Source organism: Populus trichocarpa, chromosome 1, assembly GCF_000002775.5.
Source record: "Populus trichocarpa isolate Nisqually-1 chromosome 1, P.trichocarpa_v4.1, whole genome shotgun sequence".
NCBI classification, from domain to species: domain Eukaryota; kingdom Viridiplantae; phylum Streptophyta; class Magnoliopsida; order Malpighiales; family Salicaceae; genus Populus; species Populus trichocarpa.
This window is the reverse complement of record NC_037285.2, coordinates 1,714,546-1,741,393: the sequence shown is the minus strand read 5'-3', so window position 1 is coordinate 1,741,393 and position 26,848 is coordinate 1,714,546. Positions and strand designations below refer to the sequence as shown.

General features: G+C 34.5%; 1 protein-coding gene across 1 annotated transcript; it reads right to left on the bottom strand.

The window, feature by feature from the left end:
* Nucleotides 1-16,140: 16,140 nt before the first annotated feature.
* Nucleotides 16,141-20,587, bottom strand: LOC7487019 (uncharacterized). Its single transcript, XM_002299185.4, has 2 exons — nt 18,527-20,587; nt 16,141-16,355 (listed from the first exon to the last, which is right to left on the bottom strand). The coding sequence occupies exon 1, from the start codon at nt 19,480-19,482 to the stop codon at nt 18,538-18,540; it is 945 nt and encodes a 314-aa protein (XP_002299221.4). The 5' UTR covers nt 19,483-20,587; the 3' UTR covers nt 16,141-16,355; nt 18,527-18,537.
* Nucleotides 20,588-26,848: the final 6,261 nt, after the last annotated feature.

Below are 26,848 nucleotides of genomic sequence, written 5' to 3'. Positions count from 1 at the left end.
TGTTTTTTCTTTACCTGTTATTTTATTCTTGAGACACTAACTAAATGTATCCTCATGGTACAAGTCTGCAAGAATTTGACTAACAAATTACTATTTTAAATTGGATCGCAAAACTTTAGAGAGCATGTGCATTTCTTACCCTTAGAAAGTTTACAATATCCTAAAATAATGAGTAGCTTTGTGATTTCAAGCCGTTCTAGTTATTGAGATTTCAAGCCCTAAAGCTTTAGTTTTCATATTTATTGTTTTCAATTTTTTCATACATTGAATTTTCCTCTCTAATTTTGTTTAGGTTTTGTGGGATTGGTGGATTCTTTTTTTCTTTTTCTTTTTCTTTTTTTGAGAATTCAGGATTGATGAATTCTTGGTTTTTATAAACATGTTTTTGTTATATCTATGTATATTATTTTAACTGATTAATTTTCTTTTTTTTTCTTTAATTCATATAGTAAGGTAGTGATTAATTATTATCTCGAGATATAAAAAACATGAATATCAAGGATGAATGATATATTTCCTTATCCTCTTTGCTTTAAAAAGACATAAATTCATTAAAAAACCTCTTAGAAATAATTTATATATATATCCCTCCAACCAAATACCAAACATGTTTCTATCTTTTTTTTGTATATGTCTTTTCTATCCGAAATATTAACCAAATCCAACATAAATAATTCTGAACTTGTTAATGAATAGAGAAAGAAACCGTAAGACATTACACAAAACATTTGTAGCCTTCTATTATTTTAATAGTAGAATGAATTCAATTGGTTGTGCTTTCTACTAATCATTATCCTATAAGGAAAATCTTATTTGTTAATTTTAAATTCAGTCAACGTACGCCATTAGCAAGGCTTGTCTCTGTATTCTCGACTCACACTCAATACATTGTGCTCTCGTGCTCTATATATGTGTTTTTTGTGCTCTTACACTCTATATATTCACTTAGTATACATATGATGGAATCTGATAGGACTTCAATAGGAGTGTTAACTTTTTCAAGCTTGACAGGTACATCTAATCAAAGATGATGCATTGTCATGCAAGTACTGATGGTAATTCTTGTATCGAGTCAAGTAGCTATATATTGTGAGGATTAATTCATCTGGGAGTTTCTTGAATTTTCCTGATAATCTTTTAGATCTTTTCACAGTGATATATCAAGGTTGTGGCCTTGCTTGGTCGATATGGATCTTCTCATTTTCTTGGAAGATGTGATGGCAGAAATTTAACACTGGGGGAAAACAAGGAACTGAAGAAGGTTTGAGTCACCATTTGGGTTTTACCGAGTGAGGAAACACTAAAGGTTCTACTTTAGATTTTTTTTTCTCGAACTATACTCTGAGTTTTTAAATGTTGCTTTTAACAAATCCTGGAAGCGATTTGTAAGATGAGCCAAGAGATTGAAAGAATCATGGCTCAATCCCTACCCTAATGACATAGATGAATAACAACTCAAAAAGATAGCAAGTAAAAGAAAGACAAAATTGTTGTTGGCAAGGGTTACGTTATCATCACAAGAACTCTAATTCATATTTTATTATTATATATATTTTTCTAATTTGCCAACTCCTTAAATAAGCTACAAACATTCATTTACAAGGTAGAAAAATAAGAATCCTATGTCAAATATAAAAGATAATATAAAATCTAAAATTAAGTTAAAAATATGAAAATAAAAAAAAGAATTTGGCTCACTTAACATCTTCCAAGTTTAATTAGGGTTTTGTAATAGCTTGGTTGGTTACAACAATTGAGTGCCGCATACAATTGAGTTTGTAGAATTATTTGGTAAAATTTAAATTTGATCCGATGATCATGTTAAAAGTTGTGAGTTTTTTTTTTCCAGACAATTTATTTGGGGTGAAGAAGCCTCTTCTTGAGCTTAGTTCTATGGTCTACAAACAAGTTTAATAGATTTTCTGCACGATCCATTGTCACTTGGTGACAGATCTATATCTACCTATTCATGACTATGAGATTCTAAGGACTTGCCTAAATCTCCTAACTTCCTAGTTTTCCATTTCGTAGCTGAAAATTGAAATGTCTTTGGGATACGTTCAAAAACATTGTGGCTTAATTACCATGCCATTCATAAATTACAAATGATTTTCAAGTACTAACTAGAAACTTTCCCTCAGACATGGCTATGCATGCAAAATAATATAACTAACCTGTAACTACATGTCCGTCGAATGAAAAATTGCAATCGAATTTGTCCCGGAAAATTTCACAATAATTAGCAGTGTGACTGGATCCAGAGAATTACAACATAGGAGTAAAAAAGATATTGTCATTTGTTGTTTAGAGCAGCTGTGTGCTTAATTTGTCACAGAAATGGCCACGGTAAGAGGTCTGTTTCAAGTCTTAATTTAGAATTTAATTTACAGTTTTATATCAGCTCAAACATTTTGTTTCACCCACTTTAATGATCCTAGATAGTTAACAACTTGCCTTCCTCCGCCAACATTATTTGAAGGTGACAGGGAAATAATTTCATCCATCTTGCGAGAAGGAAACGGCGAGAGAGACAAACATCAGAAAGAAATATTACTCTCAATCCCAAGCCATTATGGCTGCCACCAAAGTTGTTTTATCTCATGTTCTTATTGTTTTAAGCTCTACTGTAGTTCTTCTTCTGTCCCAATTGAGCGCATTGGATGGAAACGAATAAAAGGAACTCAAGATTTGCGGCTCTGATGCCATATATAGTTTTGGAGATTCTTTGGCAGACACAGGAAATGCTAAGTTTAAGATGCCTAGAACGGTGGTAGAACTTGAGTACATTGGTAATAATTTAATTGCTACTGGTATTCTTCATTACACTTTTCTGTTTGGTTGGTATAAGTAAAAACATAATTGTTGTACTTATAATCTTCTACCAGATTAATTATTTCCACCTTGAAAACAATGTAATTACATAATTATGTTGCTAAATTGCTCATGCTTCTTCGATTTGCAGTGAAGTCGGCTGGTTTATCAATTCTTATATGGTATCATAATATTGTTTATCCATTCTTGTGTCCAACAGAATGTAAGGAAAAACTCAAGTCATCTCTCCTTATAATGGGAGAGATTGGAGTTAATGACTATAATTTCACCATGCCAAGAAAACAATCGAGGAGGTGAAGAAGATGGGCCTCGTGTATGAGAATGTACATACCATTGGGAAAGCTATTGAAGTAAATTAACGTTCTACTAAAATGTCTATCAGTGGAACAAATACAATGTTTTCTTCAGCTAATTTCTTACCATGCTGACATGAAACTTGATTCTTCTGGTTACATAGAAAGTCATTGATTATGGTGCTACTCGTCCCCGGAATCTACCAAGAAGGGAGTGGACCGGGCTAAGTTGCAAGTTTCGGATAATTTTTTTCACAAGAAAAATTTGGTTGTTTGAAGGAGTACAATGACTTTTTCAAATATCACAATGATCTTCTCTAAGCAACCTTCGAAAATCTGAGAAGGAAATACCATATTCGGTAAGTATACGGTGATTATTACAATGCAATGCAGTTTCTTCTGGACAATCACCAAATATTCGGTAAGTATCTTTAAAATCCATTTCTATGGTTGCATAGATATTGAAATAAATGTAATGCTAATTTTCTTTATCACTTTTTAATGCATAGGGTTTGAATATGTAACGAAACAACTTTGCGACAAGTGTACGAATCCTGAAAAATATATTTTCAAGGATCACTTTCATCCGAGCGGAAACTCAAACAAGTATTTGGCAAATTGGCTTATTCAAGATATCATCTCGAAGTTCGGATGCAAGTGATTGATGAAGTTGTAGAGAATCAGAATCCACTGATTTTTCAAAATGCTCTCAACCAAAAAACCTTCCCTCCCCCCTACAACCCAGCCCCTTGCAACCTCGTTCAAACCTACCTCATCCAACCTCGCTCCCAAACACCTGCAAACACTACTTTCAACCTCATCCATAACAAAGTACTCTCCACAGGCTACAGATAAAGGAGCAGAATCTCTAAAGTGAACAAGTATTCCTCTTAGTGCACAATCAGGAGAGACATCTCATCACCATCTTGAATGATATTCCAAATAAAAATCCAAATACCAAGATTATTCAAATATCCTGACAACTACTGTTTCATTAAAACTTTCCATAACAAATATTCTGTTTCGAATCACAGAACAACAAAAGCCCCTCCTTATTAATGATGTTCAAACCAGCCATGGCTAATGATTAGAAAATCTATTGTTTAAGGTTTCACATCTAGTTTTCATGCCAATGTAGAAACGTAACAACCCATCTATATTGACATGGAAAGCCACACACAAAAGATAATATTACAGAAAAAAGATATTCATGGATGACAGTCAACATCGCTTTTCTGTTCTTTGTGGAGCTGGTGATCCCAATCAATCATCAGCCTTATTGATACCTGGAGGACTTCATCTGCCATTTGCATTCTGCCAATAATCAAAACGTATAAGTTCCGAGGTGTGGTGGAAAAGATAAAGCACGGGGTGAGCATAACAAAATTAGTGAAACTGTAAAAACACAACTAGAACTCAAAGACCGAAATTGAAATGCACGATCAACAAGAATAATAATACCACTACTGTAACAGTGTTAAACGTGCACGAGGTGCACACTTCGGCAGGCTGTCCAAAACAGTGCCTAAGGTGGCTGGCGGCCATGCCAATAGTGGGAGAAATCGGCAGCGCAGATTTATGTGGCTGTAGGTTCGTCAAAGGAAAATCGGCAGCGCAGATTGTTGACTAACATGGGCTTGACGATGGAATGTCCAAGCCAGGCAGGAAAACTAGTCAGGGGCATAGGCTGGCGAGAACAGGGGCTGTCGAGGAATTCGGCAGCGAAGACATTGGCAGCCTGCACGCAAATGCGAATTCGGTAGCGCGCAGCAGCTTGTGCAAGTCAGGGGCTCGACTTGGCACGATCTAAAAATTAGACGAAGGACTGTCCAAGGCATACGAGTGACTCAATAGTTGACGCAACAAGAGCTGGCAGATGGGGCTGCCAGGTGGGCATGCAGAACGTGGGTTAGTGGCTGTTATGGGCATCCAAGATCATGAGATCATGGGAGATGTGCTGGAGAACGTGGGGGCATGGCTGAAAGTGCTCTCAACCCACTAAGATCATGGGGGGGGGGAAAAAACTACCCACTACTTGGTAGATGATGGGGCCATTATGTTCATGGGTGAACATGAGTGAGATAGTGTCCCACTACTTCCTAAAATGTAGGAATGGAAGTTGTGCCTTGTAAATGCTTGTCTATAAATAATAGCTCTTGGTTATGTATGCATGTAGAGCACAAGATTAGAGAGATTAACTTGGTGTAGCATGCAATCTTTGTGCATAGCACACATACGGATTTGTGTATAGTTTCCTTTGTTTACGAGATTAATAAAGGTTGGGAAAGAGTTCCTATAAAGCTTGTTGTGCACTTTAATTATCTAATTCTTTTTGTGTATTCCGCTTGTCTTCTAACTTAGGAAAGTGGGGAAACCTCTCGGGAGAGGGAAACACTTAGTTACTAGGCAAACACGAGTGAAATTGGTGAGGGAAGGCTGAGTCTAGTGTGGGACTAGGCTGCCGCACGGGTTTATTCGCGGAGTGAAAAATTACCCCGTGACAATTACCATCCCCAACTCCATCACCATAATTGTGTGGTAAGAATGATTACAATTGTTATCATCTCATCAGTTTCTCTATTTTGCACCAGAAGACCAAGACCACATGCAACAGTCGATATAATTTTACTAAGTTTGGCATACATTCAGTCCACATAATGAGCACATGAAATTATCCATGATAATTGAGTAAACAACTAATAATAGGCAATATGAAAACTGAAACTGAAGATATATATATATATATATATATATATATATATATATATATATATACACACACTTTAAAATAACTCGATTAAATAGAAATCAAAGTAACAAAAAGGTGAATGCAACATTAATTGTTAAACATTCAAATCCCTTCTTATGCTTCTAAACATCAATATAAACAAAACAAATAACAAAAATAACAAAAGCAGGCCACAAAGAACCTACTTTTGGGTATACAATGTATACCAAAAACAAGTTATTCTCTCTTGGCTTTTTTTTTTGGAAAGTTTTGCCTCTCACAAACTTACAAAGCTTAGGAAAAACTTGGTTTTTTCTCTTGGACCTCTAACCTTATATTTCTTATTGTTATTACTCTCCTTTTTCTTATTTTTTTCTTATCCTTATTTTTTTCTCTTTTCTGTTCCTTTTTTTTTTGCCTTTTTTGAACATGCTTGAGGGAGGGTATTTATAGGGTTTTAGGAGGTCTTGAATCCATTTATGACCTCTTGATCTTGAGAGGAGTGTTGTGAGCCCTTGATAAAGATCCAATAAGGAGCCTTTGAACACAAGAAAGCCAAATTGATTTTTGCAAGTCAGTGGCACTGCTAGGGATGATTGACTTATCATATTTCAAGGCTTCGTCGGAGCGATTCTGACATCATCATTGCCTGAGACCACCTAAACTTGGTAGAGGAGATGCACACCTCTCATTTGAATCCAACTTTTCTCAAGTTAAAGGTGTGTAGCTCCACATTCATGTGTTTGAATTCGTCAACCTGATCAGCCACAAGTCTGAAAATTTGAGTGATGACTAATCAGGAACAAAATGTTAGGGACTTCCTTGGAAAACATGGGATGTAACATCTAATTTCACAGAAATATGGTTGTATAGGGGATGTTCCTCTTTCATTTCAAAAAAACCTCATGCCATTTAGAGGTTTAGAACTCCAAAACAAGCTCTCAGAAAATGAACAGAGGCTGAATGACACGTTGTCTGGGTTTAAACCCTAGAAATTAAGATTTTTAATTTGAGATTTGACAATTTTTTATTTAGTCCATGTTCTTTGAATTGTGGCACATGCACCTTTAACTGACATAAAAACTTTTTAAATACAAGTAATTTAACCTCTGCCAAACTTAATTGCCAGCCCCTAAGTTGGATGACGTTTTCCTTTTGGTTCTTAATTCTGAATTTGTGCATTTAGACCCTCTATTGACCAACAAACTTCTAATTTCTTCAATTTTGCCCCTGATTTGATCAATTTCAGCCCCTATATTCACGTGTCTTTTCTATTTTGGTCCCTGGTTTTGGATTTATTTAATCAAGTCTCTAATTGCCCATCAAGCTCCAATATTTATGCAATTAAGCATCTGATTTGACCAAATTAACTCTTAAAAATTGCAATTCGAACCCCAGGATTTAATTTCTTCCAATTAAAGCCTAAATTGATTTTAAAACATTAATTTTCCAGCAATTAAGTCCTCAATAAATTCAAATAAACCTTGAAAAATTCTAATGGAGTCCTTAAACATCCAATTTTTATTTTTTTCTCAAATTGAATTTTCTTTTCCAATAGGGCGTTCATCAGTTGAAAATACATTGCTAAATTTTTTAATCCTGTATATTTGATCTTCTTCAACTAGTCTTCGGCAATTTCAAGGGCATTCTGGTATACTTTTCTTGTTGATACATTTTTTTTTATTTTCTTCCAATATTTTTTTATTTGTTTTCTAATTTCTCATGAAACTTCAATATTTATGCAATTAAAACCTTGATTTGAACAAATTAACTCTTGAAAATTACAATTCAACCCGCAGACTTTAATATCAATTTTATTTTAATTAAGCCCTCAATAAATTCAAATAATCCTTGAAATATTCTAATTGAGTCCTTAAACATCCAATTTTGAATTTTTCTCAAATTAAATTTTCTTTGCCAATAAGGCCTTCATCAATCGAAAATACACTATGAAATTTCTCAATCTTTTATATTTCTTCCTCAAATTTTCCTGAGCATTTTGGTATACTTTTCTCGTTGATATATATTTTTTATTTTCTTCCAGTATTTTTTTATTTTTTTGTATTCTTTTTTTTTCCTTTTTTTTATTTTTTTTATGTGGGGCCCCAAACTAGGTATCAACACAAAGGATGAAAGATTGAAGAATATTGTTCGTCAACAATCTTGTGTTTTGGTGGGTAAAAGCCATAATACAAGTTTTTGGAATGATGTTTGGATTTGAAATTGTTGTCTAGCAGTTCAATTCTCCATATTGTATAATCTCTCTGAAGTTAAATGTTCCACTATGGCCAATATGGGATTCTAGGATGGTATTCAGTGGATTTGGAACTTCAGATGAAGGAGGAATTTGAAAGGTATTAAGGTGTCTCTTTTCAACTCTTTATTTGAAAAGATTTCAAGAATTGTTATTGCATATGGTTTCAAGGATAGGCTGATTTGGAAGGCAAATGCAAATGGAGAATATACTATAAATAAATTCTATGTGTGGAATGATATCCGCTACTTTTTAATCCCAAACATGTTTCTCGCTTTATGGATTGTGGAAAGGCTTATTCCCCCCCGAAGATGGAAATCTTTTTTTGGATGGCTATTCTAAGCAAAATAAACGTAAGAGGAGTTTTAGTTATAAGAGGTATACTGGGGCTAATGATGCTATATGTCCAGTATGTATGTTGTCTGTGGAAATGGTTGATCACTCACTCATCCACTATCACTGTCATTGGAGTATTTAGTCGAAATTCATAGAATGGTGGGGACTTTCTTGGTGCTGCCCAAGGAATCTTTCAGATCTATTGCAACAATGGGAGTTTCTTATCCATGAGGAGTTCCAAAGAAAGGTGTGCTCAATGTTGTTCTTTGCCATATCTTGGTGCATATGGATTCCTAGGAATGATCTTGTGTTTAATAACAAACAACCTGATTATGAGTCAGCTTTTCTCCTAATTTTAACAAGATTATATGTATGGATCAAGCCACTATATCCTGATTTCTCATATTGTGCATTAGATTTATTAATTTCTCTGTTGATGGGTTAGTTAAATGGAAAAATGTCTATTTCTCTGCTAATGTGGTCCAGTGGATGCTTACTCCAAATAATAGACAGTGGTATTATCAAGAACTATTCATGTTGGCTTCTAAATTTTCATATGTTTTGAGGACCGTAAATTTCACGCATACTAGAAGGTTAGTAAATCATATGGCAGACAAGCTTGCGAAACAAGGAGTTTCGAGAATCTATTAGTTTGTGGGATGGATGTGATACTGTGGCTTCTTCAAATAGATTTTGGAACACATGATGTTATGATGTCTTGTTTCATGTTGTTTTTGTTTCGGTTAACCCCTCGAGTAATTGTCTGTCTTTTCTAGGCTTGAACTACTTTGCTGATAAAAAATAAAAATAAAAAAATCCAAACATATAACTTGACAAGTACCAAATGATTTAGCATATAATGAAATTCGAGAACTTACTTCAAGAATTATTTCTTTCGGAACTGAGATCTAGGTTTTCGATTGCCATTATCACCATCAGCTACTCCATCCAGCAACTTCATCAGATCCGCCTTTGTTTCAATCAGATCTTTCATGTTCTGTCCTTCGTTGCTTATTAAAGATTGCCATTGATAAAAAAGCCACACCTTCTCTCGAAGCGAACGCTTCTTGCGCCTTTGGTTCTTGTGCCAATAAACCACGTTCTTCGGATTCTCAAGCCAGCTCTTGTTCACACTTAAACTTGAAATTGAATCAGGAAACTCTGAGAGCTGGTCATAACTAATAAAAACCTTCCCTTCTGATCTAAGCTCATCCATCTTAGCACTCATAATCACCAAGCTTCTCATTGTTTCCGGCCGGTAATATAATACTGTCCAATACAAGTCCAGTGCTGAAGAATTTTCGACGGTATCAAACTTCTCTTCCTCTAATTCAAGAGACACCAGTGGTCCTTGTATAGTTGATAACAATCCAACTTCATTTGCTGTGCATGTGTAAGTTTTAGAATCATCACCTGCCCACTCAGCCTTTACCTTGGTAACGTGTTGATAACAAGGTGTTTCTGGTGATGGAGAAGGGCAATGACAGAGCTTAATTTCAAGAGATACCAGATTTGCAAACAGCTTCATGATACCAGGGATTGCAGATGAGGGAATGTGGTTGTGAAGGGTTGCACATGGGAGAGAATCAGCATTCTCACCTGTACACGACATTCTGATGGACAGATTAACAGTTTTGGAGACTAAGGAAGCCCAGTTCTTGCAGGCAAGGAAGCAGCGAATGAGGGTTTTGGGGTCATCTTCCATTTTTGAAAAGATTATGGTGCTCAATTCATCAGGTAAATTCACGAGTTCGTCTGATAACATTGCTGATCCCCTCAGCATGATATCTTGGTTTTGGTTTTGGCTTTGTTGAGTTGATTCAGATTTGTTCATGTTTTTTTCTCAGGTGCAAATATTGTAGTTGGTAGAGTTTACGTTTGGCAACGTTTGGATTCTTATGAGAGGGAAATTATGGAAATGGTGAGCTGCACGAGGTTTTAGTTTCCATATTAGGTGGACGAGGATTTAATAGCCATACCAATTTTATTAGGCCTCTTGAGGCCCACATTAACATGGCAGCAGTTTAGGGTTACCAAAATTTGGGTTTGCCCTATCTCTCAACTCTACCAAAACAAATCTCGAATCGAATCATGGCAGATAAAAGAAAATTGAATTACTTGAAATGCATTTAATCTCTTCATCATCTTTCCACAGTTAAGTGACATGTATTGTTATCCTGATTTTTTTTTCCATTTATGAAACATGGCTAAGCCATCTTACTCATATCGAACCAATAAAATACCGAATGGTTATGTCGGTGAGGGCTTTCAAGAATACAAATAACCTGTAAAATAGATTTATTCCCTAGTTAGTGAATAAAATCTTTAGCTACAATGTCATATTTCTAAAGGAGGTTTTGGTGATTTGTTTTTAATTGAAATAGTAGTTTTTGTTTTATTTTAATGAATATATATATTCAAATTGAATTACTTGTAGGCTCGTCTTTATTGATGTTCAAACTACGGAGTGAATTTTTATTAAAAAAAAAAAACTATGGAGTAAATCATGGCTAATTATTACAAACCTCACATTTCAGCTGTTCTAAGTAATATTTAAGGTTTCACATAGCAAGCATACATGAGTATCAACATAGGAGAAACACAAGATTATACGACCGAAAAAGAAACTGAAGATCTCTTCAGAGCTTTCTGGAACTTCGAGGTGGTGTCCCATTGAATTTCTTATCAAAATTCTTAATTCGTTCATCATGCTTCTTGGTACATGGAGCTCTTCATCTGCGATTTCCATGAAAACATATGTTACAATGTTTGGCATAACAGATGAGGCACAGGATGAGCAACACAAATCAGTGAAACTATGAAAACATAACCAGAACACAGTGATGGAAATGTTGCTTCGACATAACCGCACTTCTTAATTTGATAGGGAGAAAATAAACTAATATGAATAATATTAAATGCCAAAACTCAAAACCAAATGGAACTTCCCTGAAGCAGCACTTTTATATTTTATGGAAGACGAGAATTTTATTAATCAACTGATTTAGCCAATAAAAGGATGACTAAACAGGAGAAGGAGAAGAAAAGTAACAAAAGATAAGCTAGAAAAATTACAAACTAAATGTGAATCGAATAAATTTAACTAACTTTCTTGTTAACTGTAAAGCAAACAAATCAAACAAAATATAAATATAAGAAAAAGAACTATAATCATGCAACCAAATCATATTATGTATGAACTCCCTAAAACAACACTTCTTTTCCTTTCTTCTTGTCCATGCTCTTTTTGAAGGTTAATAGAGCACGAACATGATTACATGAAAACAAAGAGATCAACTACCATTTAGAAACTTTTCTACTAATCAATCAATTAATTTTGAAAACACATACATAAAGAGGGTTAAGGACTCAACCATTTACTTTCAAAAGAACAAGCACAAGTTTTCCAACTACAAATGGAACAAGAGTTCATTGATGAATGCTAAAAGGAGTGTATCAATATGAGTGAAGCTCGTATTGAAGTGATACTGGTCTCTGATTTGGTTTTTAAGGTAGTGAAGCACATACATGATGCATTAGTCGACAATAAGGAGAGAAGTCCTCATAGGCTTAACTTTCCTGAAATTCAATAGCTTTTCAAATTAACACATCAGACCTATAAAATCAGGTTTATCCTTGTATAACTCCATAAATAAAGGGAGCAGATTTTCAATCTATAATATCATACAAGAATCTTTCATATTAGCTAGCTTTTCCTTTGGTTTAATGGTAATCTAGCTATATCAATAAAATCTCTCTATCATTATATATAAAAAATAAAATAAAAGAATCCTTTCATATTCTTCAACAGTTAAGTTTGAAGGAAATAAATTTAGTGTTTATGTATGCCAAAAGGAACAACTTCCATTTTCATAGACTTATAATTGAATGACTATCTAACTTCACTTCTATTTTTTTTTTTGAGAAGTATATGATTTCATTGAACGCCATAACCTGACGGCATGTGAAATTACAGAGCCTGCAGCATATCAATTTTGCAGGAACTACCAAACGAAACAAGGTCTATATAGAGAGGACAAAACAACAGATATAGCCTAAGAAAGTAACAGTGGAATCTACACAAGATAACCATCACAACAAAATCCAGGGGAAACTTCCAAGAGTCTCCGGTTCATCTCTCTAGTGAATCTGAACCTCTGAAATGGAGCACATTTAGCAGCCTGATAGACATATGCTGAAAGATTGATCAAAACCAAGCAATGAAATCACTGGATCTTCGCACTCCCTGCTTAGCCATACAATCTGCAAGACTATTGCTCTCACGGTACACATGAGAAAAAGTAATTGAGCCAAAAAATCTAGTCAATCTCTGAACTATGGAGAAGATGGTATCCAATTTTCATCCCACATGTTGTAATTTATATGGCTCGCAAACAGATGTCGGAGTGAAATGGAGTGAGGGGAGCAAAATACTTTTTGGACGGCTAGGATTTTCTGGGTGGTTTAAAGTTTGCTATAAATACATGTTGTGTAACCCTATTGTGATATAATGAAAATAAAAACTCATAACTCTTGTGAATGTAAATATATTACAGAACCACGTTAAATTTTCAAACATTTATAATGCTATAAAACTAATAGTCGGATGCAGGGGCTGGAATTGTGAGACTATTATAAGCCTGTGGGATACAAAAGTACTCATGGCTGAATGAAGTCACTTTTGGGTGTGATAGGGGATAAGATAAAATTCCATCTGAATTTAATGTTTGGGTTCTCTTGTTTGGTTTTTCTTTTGAAAGCCAATTTTGGCTTCGATGTTTCTTCGGTTGCCCATCTAGGCTTTTCTTTGCCTTCTATGGTGACAATCCTATCAAAATACAGACTAGCAAGGCAAAACTCTTATTTTAGGGGTGATAGCTGATCGATAAACCATGTTATCCAGGTTGGGAAGCCAGCCTATGTTCATCTTGAACTCGAAAACATTAAAAATTTTATAATTTTGGTAATATGATTAGGTAAATTAATATGATAATTAGTCCCCTTCTCTTCTATATGGGTGTGCCGTCTTCCAAGCATCTAGCTTAAGCAACCTTTGTACACTATCTTAATATAATAAAATCATCGTTGTTTCCAGCTTGCTAACCTATAGAATCCCTTTCTCTTCTATTCCATAATGCAATTACGTTCAACTATCAAAACTAATCAACTGATAACTATTTCCACCTAAAGCCCCAAACACTGAACTCCTTCAACTATATCCCCAAACTAAGAATCCACCAACTACTTTTAGCAAGAAGAGCCTTATATAAATTTCAGAAATGATTTTTTATTAAAGGTTTCGTCTTCGTAACTCCCCAAGACAATAAGCCATGCTCGCATGGAACTTGAGCAGCTATTCTAGTCCTATAAACAACTTCCCTCTAGTAGAACCTCACACCTTAATTAGGGTTTGGAATAACAAAGCTAGTCAGGAGGCTAAGAAATGAACACGCTCAGTTTTTGAATTTGCCAACTTTTGTTCTAGAACCTCACGTCTTAATCAGAGCTCGAGGTCACAGTTAGGCTTGACAAGAAAAGAACAAGCTTATTTACAAGTTCCGCGACCGAAAGAGAAGTTGCATTTACTAATTTCAATTCCTTAATTTCATTATCATAACTTGAAATAAATGCAGACATATAATGTAACTAACAAAAGGCTTTGTCGACATTACGTACCATCCCACTTGACCTTCATCTTGGTGATGTTTTGACGATAAGATGGATGTGAAGTTCGAGAAGGGTAATTGCAGAGATTAATTTCGAAAGATTCCAGATTTGCAAACACATTCATGATAGCAGGGATTGCAGATTGTGGGATGTGCATGGTAGTGAAGTTTTGAGCATGGAATAGAAAGGCCCTCATTACGTAAACTTGAGAATCTGAGGGAGAGATTGACAGTTTCGGAGACAAAGGAAGCCCAATTCTTGCAGACAGCCGTGCAGCGAATTAGGGTTTTGGGTTCATCTTCCAATTTTGAAAAGATTTTGGTTGTCAATTTATCAGGTAACTTCTGAAATTTGTTTGTCAACGTAATCTCTTGATTGTGGCTTTGTTGGGTGGTTTTTTGGATCTCTTCTTTTTTTTTCCGGCCCCTGAAGATACAGCTAAAGAGAAGTAGTTTGTAGGGTTTACGTTTGACAAGATTAGGACTCCTGGGAGAGGAAAATTAGGGGAATGCTGAACTGCACGAGGATTTAGTTTCCAATTTGGGTGCACGAGGATTTAATAGCCATACCAATTTTATTAGGCCTGCTTGACGTTGAGGCCCACATTCTCATGGTAGTATAGGCTAGTGTAACTTAGGATTTAACTCGGTTTGTCAACCTATATCAATTATTTTTGTTCAAAATATATAATACTATTTCATTTTAAAAAATTTCACGGATTTGACATGATAGGTTTTGAATTAGATTTAGTTAAATCAACCAATTCACGAAATAACCTGCAAGTCATTGAAATTTAGACAAGTCAATATAAAAAACAGTTTAAAATTAAACTGATCAAGATTTGAGTTTAATAACTAGGCTTTTCATGTATGCTTATGACACTTACTCTTCAACCACTTCTTTAATACAACCCTATACCTCAACACTTGAAATTTATTGATTTCACATTTATTTTAAGTTTTTTTTAGATAATAGTCGAGATTTTATTAAATTTTGTCTAATGAGAAGATATATAGCCAAAGAAGTAGAAAAGAAGGCAACAACAGAAAGAAGAAGAAAAGAAGCCATAAAAGCACGGCTGCTGCAACGAAAAAAAGAGAACAGAGACCATACAAAGGAAAAAAATGGTAAAAGTCAACTGTGAGTTATTCTGTTGTTATTCCAGAATTTGATCCCATCAAAGCTGATCCCTACATCCATTCCGGAGTAAGCAAAATTGTTTCTATCGATCTTCAACCATAAGGAAAGCCTGTGAAGAATCAAGTAGAAGCAACCCTGAAGATCTGGAGTAGCATCATTAAAGATTACATTCATTTTTAGTTCCGATCAACAAAAGGGTTGCACTCGTGAAATCCCTTTACAGTCTTGTACCAAGGAGACATGGCATCTTCTCTAAAGCTAAGGGAGCGACAAACAAGCTAAATGTAATGTTATAAGAAAATGAGCAGACAATGTGGGCGCAAACACAGAGGTTACATAAGAGTCTGGAATCATAAAATTTAGGACAGTGTGGATCCTTGTTTTTGTTCTCAAGTCTGAGTAATCATAGCCATATACGTCCAATTTTAGATCCTTGTTTTTGTTCCTTTTTCTTCTGCAACAACCTTATGTTAGATGCTTCCCGAGTCCGAATGTTAAGATAACCACCAACTACCACGCCTTGCCTTTCGTTCGAAATTCCTGAGGTCGTTTCGAAACCAGAAAAGAGCAACGAGAGTGCTCAATTTCAGTAGATTTCAGATTTGCAAATACTTTCATGAGGCTGGGGTCCTGGGGATGGAAGCTACCCTTGACAACCAAAGGGTTGCATCCGTGCAATTCTTAATCAAGGAGACATTTCATCCTTGAACATGACACTGATAAACGAGATAAATCTACTTGTTAAAAAACAGTTGAATGCACAATGTGGGTGTGCATGCACAGAAGATATATAGCAGGCTCCTCTTCATTGAGGTCCAGACTATAGAATTCATCTTCCATACATTGATATTTTAAATTTTGTAAACTCCTTTTCCTTATCCAAAGAGCTATAGAAAATGTCATGGCCAATGACTACAAATCTTACATTTCAACCGTTCAAAATAATGTTTAAGGTTTCACGTCTAGTTTCCACAAAGGATTATTCGGCAGAAAAAGATAAACACAAAAGATCTGTGGAGCTTGTCTTTGAGGCAAAACAAGCCTTTCTTTGTTCATTGAGCATTTCATCAGCCTTATTGGTAGCATTTCATCTTCCATTTGCACTCTGCAGAGAATTAAAACGTGCAAGTTACAAGGTTTGACTGCAGAACAGATAAAACACAAGGAGAGTGAGCAACAAAAAGTAGTGCAACTGTATAAACATAACGACAATACATGGCGCTGTAACTGTACTTCTTCGATTGACAGTGATACTAAAGCCATAACTGTCCACAACTCAATCACAATATTTGTAAAGTAAATAATTACTTCTTCAATGCCTTTTTCACAACGCAAGTAAAAAAAATATCATTAGCTAGAAAATTCAAACCTAAATCTACCTTTTTTCTTTTATCATTTTCTCAAAATTTCAAAATTTCTTAAGATGCATGCAATAGCATTCAATTTTAATATGAATGTCCAAGCTTTTCTAACATTTTCTTAAGAATTACCTTTTGAATTGAACCTGCATGATTAGAGATGATAGGAATCCCAGTTAGCAACAAATTATCTCATAAAGATGAAGAAAATGCTAAGCAAGCAACTACCTTTTGATCACTTCCCTAATAAACAATATAACCACTACAGTTGAAAAATACAAACTATTTTCACCGAAACCTCAATCACAGTCGCAGGGCGTGTCGAGCGATGGCGGGTCTGCCTTCTGAGTGGTGTGTATTGAAAATGGGGTTTAGGTATAATCATAAAGTCATGATTATAAGGTTCAGGTCGCCACCTAGTATTATGGTTACTAGAAAACCTATGATTTGCGAGAGTTCTAGTAATGGACTGGTTGTGTAAGGGAAAGACACATCACCCTTAGTGCACTTTACCTATGGTAATTAGCTGCATTGTTGTTTGATTGTTATTCTAAGTTGTGTTCTCATTCGTCAGTCTTATTTAAGGTTCAAGGCAGATCTTCTCTTGTGAGGAAGTCTTTACCTTATTAAGTTAAAGCATAATTGTTCTAAGACCTAAATTTTAACATCGTTTTTATTTTGCACTTTGTACCTTTAATATCTAAGGGTATACTTATAATGTAATTTTATATCCTCAAATATTAAAGTTTACAACTAAATCCTAACACTTTAAATATAAAGTGAATAAAATGATTAGTAAAGGATTTTTGAATATGCATGTAACTAGTATAAGTCTAAGTGTAATGAAATGTTAGAGTTCCTTTCCCTCTATTTATCTCTAACATGGTATCAGAGCTAGATCAATCTAGTGGGGTGTTTGAGAAATTAAAGCATGTTTGTAGATAAGAGTGTTGATGTACAAGGGACATCCACAGAAGGAAAAAAAAAGGCACCAGATGATGGAGCCCAATAAAAGAATTGAGACCTTGCTTAAAAAAGAGATAGAAAAAGCCTACGAAAGAGACTTGGTGCAAGTTGACAACTTACTACACAAGAGATGAGATGTGGTACAAGAGATACACACATGAAGAAAAGAAAGAGAGAGGTCTTTCTAAAAGAGATGGGAAATGGCCAAGAAGCCATGACAAGAAAGGCACCAGCTTGATAAATAGCGAGCCAAAATAGAATGATCACTTGAAAAGCTTAATCTTGAAAAGTAGTGTTTGGCTAGAGAATTGTGGCAGCATTAACAGGAGGAGAAAACATAATTAGGAGTAGCCATGTTTAGACAGACAATTCTTAAGGAAAGGAAGATTGAAGAGATTGCAATGAGATGCCATTAGCAAGTCATGACAAAATGATTTTCAATCAAAATTCAAATTTCAAGAATTGTGAGACTTTCAAAATCAAAGGAGAGTGTTCGAATTAATTTTGAAGTCAAAGTTCTTTTAGTTCTCCTAAGTGTATGCATAATTATTAAAGATATATTTATCTTTTAAGTCTCTTTTATTATCCTAAACTAGTATAAATATGTGTTCAGAGTATTGTAAATCTAAATCCAAGTCTAAAGAGAGAGTAATATTTATATGAATGAGATTATTTTCCGCAATGCTTCCCCTTTTCTCTTTCAAATATTTCTAACAACTTAGTTAAGGCTAGAAATCGCGAACTACTACACGGGATTGTTTGGTGTTCTTCAATAGCTAAGCTTGACAAAAACAAGAACAGGCTCCCTTATGGAAACAGCAGTTGCATTTACTAATCTCAATCTCTTTAATTTTCAGAACTTGAAGCAAATCCAATAATATATATGTAATAAGTACCTAATGATTTAGCATTTAATATTAACTTCAAACAGTAAGGAAAATGCAGAACTTACAACAAGAATTATTACGGTCGGTACTCATCAGATCTGTGTTTTCTAATCTGATCACCACCACCATCATAATCTAATCCATCCAACAGCTCTGTATAATCTGTCTCCTTCACTATCATTTCTTTCATATCAAGTTCTCTGTTAGTTACAAAATATTGCCATTCATAAAGAAGCCACACCTGTTCATGCAGAAAATGCTCCTTGTCCGAGTGATTCTTGTGCCAGTGAACCACATTCTGTGGATCTTCAAGCCAGCTCTCGTTCACTCTTAAATTCGAAACTGAATCACGCAAATTGGGGAGCTGTTCGTATCTCATAAAAACCTTCCCTCCTGATCTAAACCCTTCCATCTTTGAACTCATAATCACCATTCTTCTCAGTGTTTTTGGCCGGTGATCTAACATTCTCCAATAAAAGTAGGTGACTGGGAAACCTTGGATGGCAGCAAAAGTGCTTTTGCTGAAATCATGAAACAGTATAGCTCCTTTGATAGTTGATAACAATCCAACCTCATACGCCGTGCACGTATAAGTATGATAATCATCACCCTCCCAATCAACCTTCATCTTGGTGAAGTTTTGACAACAAGGTTGTGCAGTTGGAGAAGGGAAACGACAGAGCTTAATTTTGAGAGATTCCAGATTTGCAAACACCTTCATTATAGCAGGGATTGCAGGTAATGGAATGTGGTGGTGCCGTTTTGAGCATGGAAGTGAATGACCCTTCTCACCTGTACTCGAGAATCTCAGGGTGAGATTAACAGTTTTGGAGACAAAGGAAGACCAAGTCTTGCTGACAGCTGAGCATCGAATGAGGGTTTTGGGGTCATCTTCCATCTTTGAAAAGATTTTGATGGTCAATTCATCAGGTAACTTCTGAAATTTGTCTGCTAATCTTTGTGATCTCCTCAACGGGAAAAGTTGATTTTGGCTTTGTTGGGTTGATTTGGATCTCTTCATTTTTTTTTCCCTTGAAGATGCAGGTGCAGAAATTGTAGTTGGTAGGGCTTAAGTTTGACAACATTTAGATTCCTGTGAGAGGAAATTTATGGAAATGTTGAACTGTAGGAAGTTTAGTTGCCATCTGGGGAGAACGAGGATTTAATAACCACTAGTCGTTATCCTGCGCATTTGCTCTCAGTATAATTTTCTCTCCTTTTCAATTCTTTATTTTTATAAAGATTTTGGACTACAAACGCGAAATTAAATTTGTAATATGCTATTGTTGAGTGAACACATGTCCTGAACCAATAAGTGATGTTATTTTTAAAAAACAAATCTAATTTAATTTGAAATCCGAGTCAAATTAAGTTTGGAGTCGTTTGTTTATAAAATAAATATATAGGGTAAACTGATCGAGTTTAGACAAGTCATGACGAGTTTATTAACTACGATGGATGATAACTTTAATAGAAATCCTATATAATATGTAAAACAAACCTAAAAAAGCAAGAAAAAGAACACATGCATCATGAAGTAATTTAAAAATCATTTACCATTGTAATCAAATTAATAATAATTTTAAAGATGTAGTAATTGAAACATCTCACAATTTAATGTTTGATGTTTTCAATTTTTTTTTTTATAAAAAGGACAGGAAAATATTTCATATGTGATACAAATTGATCAATTAATGGGAAATAACTAAATCAAGTGAAAACACACACGCAAAAAAAAAAAATCCCTTGAATTAATAGAATGAAAAAGAAAAGGAGAACATACCCATAATTTGGGACTATGGCTCTTACCTTTGCCAATTCTCCATAAAACTAAAATCGGTATCTTGGTTTAATTAGCAATCATATACCACCTCGCAAAGAAAGAGAGAACATACCTATAATTTGGAGATAGTTTTATTTTCTTAATTGAATAATTGGTATGTAAAAACTGTTTCTATAAGCGACTTTTTGTTTCCCATCTTCATTCTTCAGTGAAGGATTATATCCCTTTATGGGTTGTGGCTACTGATATTTGTTTGGGAGGAAAAAACACACTGGATTTAGGGTTATGCCTCTTGATAGAATTATGACTCCTGACATGTGTTTGCGTTTAGGGTTATGACTCTTGACATGTGGTTGCGTTTAGGGCTATGACTCTTTTACTTTTGATGTACTTCTCTTTTAACTAAGTTATAAAAGCCCTATAATTACTCAAACTTCCAAGGGATTCTTAATTAATATATTATATAGATAGCAAGTGCACCGTGCCTGCTTGTCCCTAAGGCTCACATTCTCATGGCAGTCTTGGATATGAAAAATTCAGGGTTCCCAATTCTCCTGATTTGATCAGATTCGACAAAGAAATTTGTTTAATTCTAAAACATATAGAATTCTAATTTTTTATAGAGTTATTGCAGATAAAGAAAAATAAATTACCTTAAATGCATTTCATTTTCTTTTTATAGGAAGGGTATCGTTGAGCTTGCTTACGAGTTATCCAAGATTTGATCCCTCCCGAACAATCTTAAAAACACATCTCTCATATCCGTATTCAAGATTAGGTCCCTTCTCGTACCATCTTAAACATGCATCTCTTATATTGGTTTAGTGTGTTTATAAAAATTTAATGAATTCTTTTTATATGTATTTTTTTAGATAATTATTGAAAGCACATTAAAAAACCCATAAAATCAATAACCGAAGCAATATACAGGGACATGACCGAACAGAAAAAAAAAAAAAAGGGGAATAAACTTAGAGAAACATAGGAAGAGAATATGGAAAAAAAGAAAAGAAAATTAGTGTTAGTTTGCTACAATAGAAACAAAAAGACTAGAAAAAAAGAAGCAAAACTGAAAATAACTAACTAAGATTTCTTATTATACCATAATTTGATGTCAAAGCAAATCTTAAAAGGTCATTTTCTATATAAATGAAGTTTGAATTCAAACCATGCAATCAAATAGCAACTCGATGAACGATGATTGAGAAACAATCAAACAAACTTATAGTTTTCTCCTAAAAAATAATATTGTTTCTCAACAACTAAATATCCTAAGTGGTACCGCTGGAGATTAGTCTCCAATATATCAACTCTAAGACTTGAATTCAAAACGTCAAGGAATGGAACAAACATCTCCTTAACAGCCTTCGAACTCATGAATATACAAGTAGTAACTTAAATTTTGCCCTTATTTTTCGGCACTCTAAAACTTACTTTCTTTATTATTGAATTAAAGTTTTATCAAGGATGTTAACGTTGAAGGAGGAAACAGCAGCGACAGTCAACTAATGCATAGTTGCATCTTCAAAATCCATTGCCATCGATGTAGCCCTAATCGCATAATCATTTGATAGAGCACTGGAATGTGTCAGACGGTGAGAGTAAAAAACTCCGAACTCTAGTAATCAAAGAACATGATGTTATGAGAGGTTCGCACTCGTGAAATCCCTTCACAATTCTACACTAAGGAGACATGCCATACTCGAACATGACATCATCTCTAAGATATGGGAGTGACAAACGAGATAAACCTTATGTTAGGTAGATGATGCATTGCACGCTTCTCTAAATTGAAGTTCAAACCATGGAGTAACTCATGGCCAATTATTACAAATCTCAAATTTCAGCAGTTCTGAATAATGATTAAGGGTTCACGTCTAATCTTCAAACCAATAAGGAAAACATAGCAACCATGTATGAGTACTAAAATACAACAGTAAAAGAAAACTGCTGAATATGTCTGCAGAGCTTTTCTGAACTTCGAGGCGGTGCACCATCGAATGCCTAATCAAAACTCACCAGACTTATTGGTACATGGAGCTCTTCATCTGCCATTTCCACTCTGCAGAGAATTAAAACATATGTTACAATGTTTGCCATAACCGTAGTTCTTAAATAGACAAGGATAATTATACCATCACCATCCACAACTCAATAACCATAATTGTACTGTAAAATAATTACAATTTTTACCATCTCATCATCATCATTTTCTCTAACTTTATAGCAGAAGACCAAAACCGCATATGCAACGTGTGGAGTTTTTTTTTTAAAAAAACCTATAGCATAGGGTCCAAATTTTTTGGGAAAATATTAATAGAACAATAAAAAATTTATTTTAAACAATAGAACAGTTCATTGAGCTGCAATATTGTCATTGATTTCAAATTAAATTTTATTGGTTACGGCACTATTAGTTTAATTTGGTCATGTCAATGATATTACCGTAACTCAATGAATTGTGCTATTTTTATAAATAAGTTTTTTACAATACAATGTCCCTTAGAAAATGTGGGCACCGTGCTAGTTTCTGAAAAAAAAACTCCAACATATGCATCTTGTAACAAGAACGATGACACTATACCTTACTAGTCATGGTGTATGTTTAATTTGAACTGAACTGAACCGAATCACAATCTAGATTGAGAGGTAATCTAAATCAAAAATAGGTTATAACTTGGCTTTAATGCAAACAAGTTGACATCAATATCAATAAATTAAGACCAGATAAAATGCCAAAAACATGAGAAATTAAAAAACATGATAAGCAAGAGGCCAACTAATAATCAAAAGAAAGAGTTACCATGCTAGCATCGTTAACCACCTAACAAGTCTTTTCACATCCCTCCCCATCACAATAGTATCTACATGTTCGATTTCTAACTTTATCGGCACATCCCGCCTATAATATTCAGTCCATGATGCTATCAAAATACAAACAAGCAATAAGCTCTCTTGGACCGAGCGCTTAGGGCACTGTTTGTTACGACAAGGGCTATGAAGAAAATAAACCAAATTGTCGGGGTTCTCAAGCTTAGCTTATTTTCATCCGAGAACTCGAAAATTTACATAAGAATTTATGTTCTCCTCAAAGGAAAGAACAATTCTCAGGCTAGCCTGTTTCTAAGTGTTGAAGGTTGATTTCTAGAGAGGTCATGGCTGGTTATTAGCTAGAACTGGGTGTTGTTGATGATGATTTTATTATTTCATGGCTTGTTTCTAGGAGTTGAAGGTTGATTTCTAGAGAGGCCATGGCTGGTTCCGGCAAGTGGTAAGGAGCGGTCTGGTTCTACACCATATCATTCATTCTCTTCCATTTTATTTTTGGCAAACCAGAGTAGGACTAAGGAGGGGATGATGTTTCAAGATGTTAGTAGCATGGACTGAAGATCTCATTTGATATGGAAAAGAAGATGAAATTAAGATGGAAAGAAATAGTAATAATATAAATCAGAAACGAGATAGGAGTTTGGTTTTATGGAAGTATCCCTTGGAAATAGCTTGGTAGTTTGGTTGTGTGGAGACAAAGCTGCATCCTTTGGTTGTTGTTACTGTTTTGTGGTTTCTTGGTCTTGTTTTTCTTCTTATTTTGATAAATTTGCTAAACTTGAGTTTATGCAGATTTGTATTTTGACGTTTCAGCCATCTTTTGGCGAATTAATGCAATACTTTAGTTATCAAAAAAAATAAAAAAAACAGCAATTGCATTTTTTAATTTCAATCTCTTTCATTTTCCTAACTTGAAACAAATCCAAGCATAAGATGTAATAACTACCTAAAATTCATTATCCGAACTAAAACATGTAAGAGTAACTTCAAACAGTAAAGAGAATCCAGAACTTACAGAAGAATTATTACTGTTGATACTGAAATCTGCGCTTTCCAGTACCATTGTCACCACCAGCAGCAGCAGCATCCAATCCATCCAACACCTCCCTCAAATCTGCCTTCTTTAAATTCAGGTCTTTCAATGTAAATTTTCTGTTGGCTAGTATAAATTGCCAGTGATAAACAAGCCACACCTGTTCCTGAAGCAAATGCTCCTTGTCAGTGTGCTTCTTGTGCCAATAAACCACGTTCTGTGGATCTTCGAGCCAGCTCTCGTTCACTCTTGAATTCGAAACCGAATCACGCAATTTTGAGAGTTGCTCGTATCTTATAAAAACCTTCCCTCCGGATCTAAACCCTTCCATCTTAGCACTCATAATCACAACCCTTCTCAATGATTTTGGGCGGTGTTCTAACATTGTCCAATAGAAGTCCATTACCGAAGAACTTAGGATGGTAGCGAATTTTTTTTCTTCGCTCAAACGATGAGACAGCTTAGCCCCTTCTATAGTTGATAACAATCCAACATCAAATGCCATGCATGTATCAGCTTGAGAATCATCACCTGTCCACACAACGTTCATCTTGGTGATGTTTTGACAACAAGGTGGTTGTGGAGTTCGAGAAGGGCAACGACAGAGCTTAATTTCGATAGATTCCAGATTTGAAAACACATTCATGATAGCAGGGATTGCAGATGATGAAATATGGTTGTGTAGTTTTGAGCTTGGAAAAAAACGACTCCTTTCAGGTGTACAGGAAAATATGAAGGAGAGATGGGCGGTCTTGAAGACAAAGGATGCCCACTTCTTGCTAACAGCTGAGCAGCGAATGAGGGTTTTGGGGTCATCTTCCAATTTTGAAAAGATTTTGGTGGTCAATTCATCAGGTAATTTCTGAAATTTGTCTGTCAATCTTGTTGATCTCCTCAACGTCAACTCTTGATTGTGGCTTTCTTGGGCTGTTATGAATCTCTTCATTTTCTTTTCTCTTGTTTAAGATGCAGTTGAGAGAGATTGTAGTAGGTAGGGTTTAAGTTTGACAAGAACTGGGTTCCTACGAGAGGGAAATTATATGGGAATGGTGAACAGCACGAGGTTTCAGTTGCCATTTATGGTGGACGAGGATTTAATAGCCACATCAATTTTATTGGTTCACTTCTTTAAAAAGATTTATTCCTTTATCACTGAATAAAACTTCTATTAAAAGATTTGTTTTCATTTGAATGAATCCAAGTTATCCAGACGGATTTCATAACCTACAGAAAGACTGATTAAACAAAAATTATTGCGTGAACAAGACTCACCATGACTTTTATACCTATTACTCCCATTACCAGAAAATTAGCAAATAATAACGAAAACATTGATGGAAAATATTAAATTTGTTGATGAAAAAAAGTGACAATATTTTTGTCGATAATTTCCAATGAAAACAACAAAAAAATAAACAAAAAAAAAAAATGTCAACAATTTCGTCGATAAATTGACATAAAAAAAATATGTCAACAATTTCGTCGATAAATTGACATATCAATAATGCTGACTAAAATATTTAATCGGTAATTGTTGATGAAAAAAAGTAACAAAATATTTTTGTTGATAATTTCCAATGAAAACAACAACAAAATAAACAAAATCAATAAAAAAAAATATGTCAACAATTTCATCAATAAATTGACACATCAATAATACTGACTAAAATTCCATTGAAAAATCTAAATGAATTAACATTCTCTTTCAAAAAAGCAGCTCCTCTCTCCCAATTAATTAGCAAATCTGATCACCTCATTCACAAATCCAACCACCCAACTCGGCGGCATCGATCTATAAATGTCAGTAGTGTTAGCTTTCCTCTCTTCGTTCTATTTCTTGTGAGCCTTCACTACACCAAGTAAGCAAACCTGTCATTTTTTTAACTCATTTATGTTTTAGGTTATTTTATTGAGATTTTTTTGTGGTATTTTAATTGACTTGTATATTCAAGTGTTTTACAGCTTTTTTCTAGATAATTTTATTGTATTAATGCATGATTTATATGTTAGGTTTTGTTTGGGATTTGGGGCGAATTGGTTTTATTTGTCATTTCATGAAATTGAGTTTGATTTTGTAACTTAGGTGTGTTATAATTGAAGAGATGATGGGTATTTAATTAATGGATATCAATTATATTTTGTCAATTTTATTATTAAGTTGAGAATTTAGAGAAAACTAATTTTTATAGAATTGATAATAATGAGAAATAAATAACTCGTAGTTGCCTTTAGTCAATTCTAACTCATATATTATTATAGTATATTACATAATATAGGCTTGTACATATTTAGGAAAAGTTTATTATTTTTGTGTTGTAATCCCTACATTAACTATTGTACATCGTCCACCATGTATAAATAGAAAAGATTGGTTAACTAATAGGTTAATTTTCCTATTATTCTCAACTTGGTATCAGATCTCTTACACTTTAAAACTCTCTTTCCTTCTTTCAATGGACTCTTCTTTTTAGCCACCAATGCATACTTCTTCTTCTCCCTCCGCTTTGGAAGCTTCCCCTGTTGCTGATAGTGTTTCTCTTCAGATTAATAACTCTTTTTAGAAACAGCAGGACCAACTTATTCTGAGTGCACTACTTTCTTCTTTTTCAATGGTTGTACTGCATCTTGTTGTCGATTGTTAAACCTTGCATTGTGTTTGGCGTACTCTTAAGCAAGCCCTCTTTTCTCCGTCTAATTCTCGTAGTATGCAACTTCATGGTTCTTTTCAAGATCTTTGACAGG

Excerpts from the sequence above, each read along its gene's own strand:
- LOC7487019 (XM_002299185.4), bottom strand. The coding sequence starts at position 19,482 with ATGAAGAGATCCAAATCAACCCAACAAAGCCAAAATCAACTTTTCCCG.